This window comes from Cynoglossus semilaevis, chromosome 4, assembly GCF_000523025.1.
Source record: "Cynoglossus semilaevis isolate Cse_v1.0 chromosome 4, Cse_v1.0, whole genome shotgun sequence".
Lineage (NCBI taxonomy): Eukaryota > Metazoa > Chordata > Actinopteri > Pleuronectiformes > Cynoglossidae > Cynoglossus > Cynoglossus semilaevis.
The window spans coordinates 19271275-19277652 of NC_024310.1; the positions used below are offsets into that span (position 1 = coordinate 19271275).

The window sequence follows — 6378 nt, forward strand, 5'->3', positions numbered from 1 at the left end:
TAGCTGGCGGCTCCGAGCCTGCTCTCTTCAGCTGTCCCGCAAACACACACACACACACACATATGCACAAAGCACCTGTGTACACTTGATAGACAGCTCATTCATCACAATTAACCAATTACAGCCTGCGCTGGCCGTTCAGAACCCACCTACTGCTGGAGGGAAGGGAGGAAGAGAGAGGAGAGAGGAGAGAGGAGACAGAGGGCAGTGGAAAACTGCACAGAAGGACAAGGATGAACCTCAAAGTGTATAAACGGGGTGGAAAGTGTGAAGTTTTACTTATTACACTGCCTAAATATCCCGAGCGGTGACGTTTTTGTGAATGCCGCTGGATGTGTTTACCTGACGCCACTGTGTTGATGGCCCCCTCCTGGCCGATGATGTGCTCCTTCAGCCTCCGTTCCAGGGGGAAGCGCCTCCTCTCCTCTGCCTCCCGTCGGGCCTTGATCTCCTTAAACTGAAGAGGAAATAAAAAACAGCTGTTTGACACACTTGGTGATCCAAGCGCAGGTGGAACGTGCGATTCAAGATTTGACCATTAGGAATGTGGTAACAGTGTCGGTAGCCACCTGGCATATCCTCCCCTGCAGGGGGTGCTGTTATTATTGTGAAAATTGAACTTATTTGAGGTGAGGGGAGTGATCAAATTCTATATAAGTCAAATCTTAAAACGTAATCAAAATGTTAAAAAATAAAAATAAATACATTTGTACTATAGTGATCCTATATTTGGGAAATACTTGTGTTAGCAGTAGATATGCTGTTAACAGGCTGCCCCTAGCAAGCATGTGCTTCCGAGGCAGGCGTGCTAACCACTACACTATGGAACCAACCAATCAAAATATTAGCATACTTAGCAATTAGAATTAGAATTTGCCTACAATGACATGATATATCAACATATCAACTCTCATTCAGAATACTTTGTGAAGCTTTTAGCCAGGAACAAGGACTCTGATGGTGTGTCATTATTCATAACGCTTTGAACTCTGCAGCTTAAACAACGATGCGGCTAACGTATGGATTTTTACGGGGCTAACGAAGTTCATAGCGCTGGTGACCAGAAAACTTTGACTCTGATGGTGTGTCATTATTTGCTTTGAACTCTGCAGCTTAAACAACGATGCGGCTAACGTATGGATTTTTACGGGGCTAACGAAGTTCATAGCGCTGGTGATCACTGACTTTTCTGGTAGGCTACTGCGTGATATACTAGTAGCGTATGTCTGTCTGTGAATGGCTGCGTGCGTATATGTGCGTGGGGCAGAAAGTTGAGAGCAGTTTGTAGCCCTGTCATGTTGAAGCGCGAGTTGGTTATACAGGAGCTGTTAAAACACTGTTAATGGCTGATAATAAAGACCCCGACTTCAATGTTTCTGTTTACCTCTGCTGCGGACAAGCACAAAGTTATGGGAGTTAGCCTCGGAGCTAACGTTAGCTTCGGCTCTGGAGTATTCCAACTATGGTGGAGGCGCCTAAGCAGGAAAGCGCTAACGTGTAACCAGCCGTGTTACAGGCATGGAAAAAAAAACATTTATTTAATTGAAAGTGAAAAATATTTCTGTGTAAATATCGCATGTTACAACAATTTATTTAATTGAAAATGAAAAATCTTTTTGTGTAAATATCGCATGTTACAACGTGGACACTTGCTGCTTATAGATAAATGTGGCCTATATATGTACAATTATTTTTATTTGTTATTTTAGTGGGTGCGGCTTATATTCAGGTGCGCTCTGTCCGGAAATTACAGTATACATTTATTTTTTTTCTTGAAATTACATGCTTGAAGGTTTCTTATTTTCAAGGTAAACTGATAACAGGTCTTGGCTATTAAAGGGGAATCTTTAAGAGTTTGAAAGAAATTGTCAAAAAGTCTCTCATCGAGAGATATCGCAGATGTTACTGTCGACATTTGTTCATTTTTGTGGCAAAGCAACAGGAAGGGCATGGTTTCGGGGGCAATTGGGGAAATTATTTTTACTTGAACATTGTTGCATCAAAAAGAGCTTGCTAAAAAGGTATCAATCCAAAAGTGAGTCAACAAATGTTGATAATTTAATTTAATACGAGTTCGCATTTTGACAAATATCCTCCTGTAAAAAAAAAACATCTTCACTCAAACCTTCACGTCCAATCACTGTAATATTTCCATTCTATTTACCAGCAGCTATCTGCTTCCTGCCGTGCTCCCTATCTTTCCCTGGCTTCCTTTCTCCGACAACCATTTCCTCTCTTCTGCTGATTTGATCTCGTTCCACCCCCTGTACTCTTCTTCGTACGACTCTCCTACTCTCCCTCTTTCTTCAGCCACCCCATGCCTCATTCATCCTCTCCTCTTTTGTCTCCTAAGTCTCCAGGTTTCACCCTGCAGTGAAGGCAGCCTGTTTATTCTCCCTCTCCATCTTGCTTAGCCCCAGCCGGCTGTCAAGCTGCAGGATAACTACAGATAATTCAAGTTTTATGTAGGAAAAGAGCAGACCGCACTTTGGCTACCTCAAAAGTGTGAGCCCGCAAAGGCCGAGAGGAGGGATATCATATCAAGCACCATCTAAACTGCCAAACTTCAGCAGAGGTCCAACAGTAATCTGTGATTTGTGTAACGGCGTGTTGTGGAAAATGATCCAATTTCATTTATTTGGGCTGAAAACTATTGTTTATTTATTGCATCTCATTTCTCTTTGCTCATCAAAGCATGAAAGAATAATTAAATACTCTTCTGCTAGGTGGCAGCAGATGGCTTTGACAACTAAAAAAAAAAAAAAAAAAAAAAAAGGTTAATCAGAGCTATTGAAGATCTTTGCGAGTGTCTTTCTTCAATTCCTGCCAGTATATCAGCATCGTCTTCAACTAAACGGGCCGAGATTTTAGCCAATTATAAGAGCATTTTAAACTAGAAGATTATCCTATTTCATCACATATACTTTTTGTGAGACTCATTTCTCTTTGCTCATCAAAGCATGAAAGAATAATTAAATACTCTTCTGCTAGGTGGCAGCAGATGGCTTTGACAACTAAAAAAAAAAAAAAAAAAAAAAGGTTAATCAGAGCTATTGAAGATCTTTGCGAGTGTCTTTCTTCAATTCCTGCCAGTATATCAGCATCGTCTTCAACTAAACGGGCCGAGATTTTAGCCAATTATAAGAGCATTTTAAACTAGAAGATTATCCTATTTCATCACATATACTTTTTGTGAGATTTTTGCTTGGTGGTGTGTATGTGTATACATATGTGCCGTGGCTTAAAAAAAAACTGGGAAACACGGATTTCAAGTGTGTTACAGGAAGAATGCGTTTGGCTTGTTTTATCTGGTTCGGGGTTTTTTTTTTTTTATTCTGGTCAAAGTGTTTTCAGTAGGAGGCAGTAATGTAACCTTACAATATGTATACATAAATAATTGTTTAGCAAAATTGATTTTTTTTTTTTTTAAAACATGAGGCTAACATAGCACACCGTTTTGGTTGTCACCGCTTTCTGTTCTCTTTTTTATCCTCGTGGAAAATGTTTAAACAAAGTTTGGGGAGTGAGTATACAAAAATGTTTCTGTTAAAACATGCTTGAAGTTTGGCTTTTGTGTCCCCCTGCGGGGGAGATGGATGATGCTTGCTTCCAAACCAAATTCACATAAATTCAGGTTATATGTTTTTATTTTTTTATCTCTTGTCTTTTGTCATCCGTAAACCATATTTACCTCTTTTTTTTTAGATACAAAAAAAAACCTGTGACGGATCTGTTTAAATGTAGGTCGTAAATATACCAATACAATACCCATCTATGTTCTCTAGCAGGACACTATCATCAGCTAACCTCCGCAGCTTTCACATTTTCATTTCAACATAAAAAAAAAATGACAGGGAGACATGTTTGCTGACAAAATTCTGCTGACTGATTTAACACACGTCAGGTGTGTGTGTGTGTGTGTGTGTGTGTGTGTGCGTTTCTTACTTTTCCCTCCCACTCCAGCAATGCTGTTCCCACTTCTCCTTCTTTGGCATAAGCCCGTGATGTGTGTCCCAGAGAGTTGGACTGCAGGGGGTTGGCACCTTTGCATGGAGTAAACACAGATTTCAAGAAAGTGTCAAAACAATATCAAGTTCTTGGGAAAAAAAACCCCAAAAAACTGACAAATATACTTCTTCTTTTGGAAGTGTTTTTTTGGAAATTTGCAAAAACGTGCACAAACTGCCCCGGCGGGAGGGCTCAAAACGTCAATCGGGGCAGTAAGGCGAGAGGTCAGAGGTCACCCGGGGTTAATGCAGTAAAGCAGGAGGGCCAAACACTGACTCTGTGGGGGGGTTTCATATCTGCAACCCGTGCCACGAGCACACCACTGTGACCCTTATACCCGCGCGCTACCACCTTGCACTGTTTTATACAATGCACACACACACACACCGCGGGTTGTTGCAGGTTTCGAGGCCACGCAGACAAAAACAGCACACACACTTTCACAGCAGGAAAGATCAGGAGGAGGAATAGATTCTGTTAATCTTTAAGTGGTTAAAGTCCCAGCAGGTGTGAAGTGTGCCAGCGCCGGACATTGGTCGGCCTGTCAGGAAAGATGGTTAGCAGCGGCTTTTGGCCTGACCTGTGCAACTGCAGCATCACACTCATGCCTTGACATGAGCAAAAAAAAAAAAAAAAAAAGAAGAAAAAAATTGTGCCACCGGACTTGAGAGAGATCACAAACATATGCTTTACAATTTTTTTTTTTTTTTTTTTTTTATTAAGCAAATGTGGATTTTTGTGGTGAGAATTATCGTCAACTTGAAGGCTTTAAGCTTTAAGTTAAGTTTGGAGGGGTCATAATAACCAAAGATTTCAAACCGTTAGCATTAGCTTCTTTTGCTTGTATTGCTTTGTATCTTTCCAGAGTTGAATAAATCACTATGGATTGAACAGGGAAGGATTTTTTTTTTTTTACATGTCTCTTAGCAAGATTTTTTTTTTTAAGGACAAAGTCAGAGCTGTAATTCAATAAAAGACATTACTGACACTCACGAGAGGGAATGTAGGAAAAACAGAGCAAACTTAGGGAAGTGACATGAGATGTGTCACTTTAATGGTTTGTCAGTAGGGAAATCCACAGAAATCTCTCTCTCTCTCTCTCTCTCTCTCTCTCACACACCAGAAGCTTAGATGATTAAAATAAATCACTGACAAACTGTAAGTGACAGAGTTGTGCTCCACATCTATCTGGTGTATATTAAAAGTCTCTGCTGTACCTTTTCATAAAATAAGGGCAGATATTTTTACCGGAAGAAGGTGAAGTTAAATAAATTACAAAGGTGTGTAATACATTTACAGCGGTGTATCAGGAAGTAGAGCACCGATCTGAAGTGATTGACATTCCGAATCCGCTGTCGGTATTAAAGATACAGTGAAGGACAAAGACATTACCCAAGAAAATTACTAAAAAAAAAAAGTAATTATCTCGAGGGTTCCCCGAGTGCTTTTGCATCAGTAGAAAGGATATTTAAACAGTGTTTCTCAACATACTATTTTCATTTCAGAAGGTTTGCATAGAAAAAGAATGTTCCTACCTGTAAAGGAATCATCATAAAAAATACCTCATTTTGCATCGGAGCGAAAAGTTACCATAATTTCCGGACTATTGAACGCACCTGAATATAGGCTACTAAATATACCCACTAAATAAAAAAAATAAAAAAAAAGACGCACTTCTTTATAACCCGCATGTCCACGTTGTAACATGGGATATTTACACAGTACGTTTTTTTTTTCCACTTTCCACTCTGACTGTAACGTGGCTAGCTCTTTCCTGCTTTGGCGCCCCGACCGTAGTTGGAATGCACAGGGTAGACTTAGTGATCAGCTCCAGGGCTGAAGCTAACGTTAGCTCCGGGGCTAACTCCCTTCACTTTGTGTTTGTCCGCAGTAGAGGTAAACAGAAACAGGGAAGTTGGGGGTCTTTATTATCAGCCATACCGAGCACAACAGAACATGAACAGTGTTCTCGCTAGCGGTATGAATTTCATTAGCCCGTAAAAACCTATAAATAAGCTGTATCGTTGTTTAAGCCGCAGGTTTCAAAGTAGCGACTTATAGTCCAGAGATTACGGTAACTGATACACGAATGTATCAAAGTGTTCCGAGACATTCAAAAACTCAAATTAAAACTATAAATAAAATGTCACAAAAAGGGATTTTTATTTCCCTTACAGCAGCGGTTCCCAAAGTGGGTTGCAGCTGCCACGTGGGGGTGACGAGCTTTCGCAAGGGGTGCAGCAGGGCGAAGGAAATTTCCATTCAAATATTTTCTCTATTTGTGAAGAAATACACCGGTTTGTCATTTGAATCTGTGGTTTAAGGCAAAGTAATGTTTTCTTCTGTGTAAAAAGTAAAAAGCTACCTCAA

At 40.3% G+C, this 6378-nt stretch overlaps 1 protein-coding gene across 3 annotated transcripts in view; it reads right to left on the bottom strand.

Moving 5' to 3' along the window:
* The window catches only part of clpb (ClpB family mitochondrial disaggregase), a 31897-nt gene that overhangs the window by 11123 nt on the left and 14396 nt on the right, over nucleotides 1–6378 (bottom strand). For all 3 annotated transcript variants that reach the window (XM_025055036.1, XM_025055035.1, XM_017032162.2), the window contains 2 exons: nucleotides 3946–4043; nucleotides 343–457 (listed from right to left, as the gene is read on the bottom strand). In XM_025055036.1, coding sequence (XP_024910804.1) covers nucleotides 343–457; nucleotides 3946–4043 — 213 coding nt within the window. The remainder of the gene's footprint in view (nucleotides 1–342; nucleotides 458–3945; nucleotides 4044–6378) is intronic.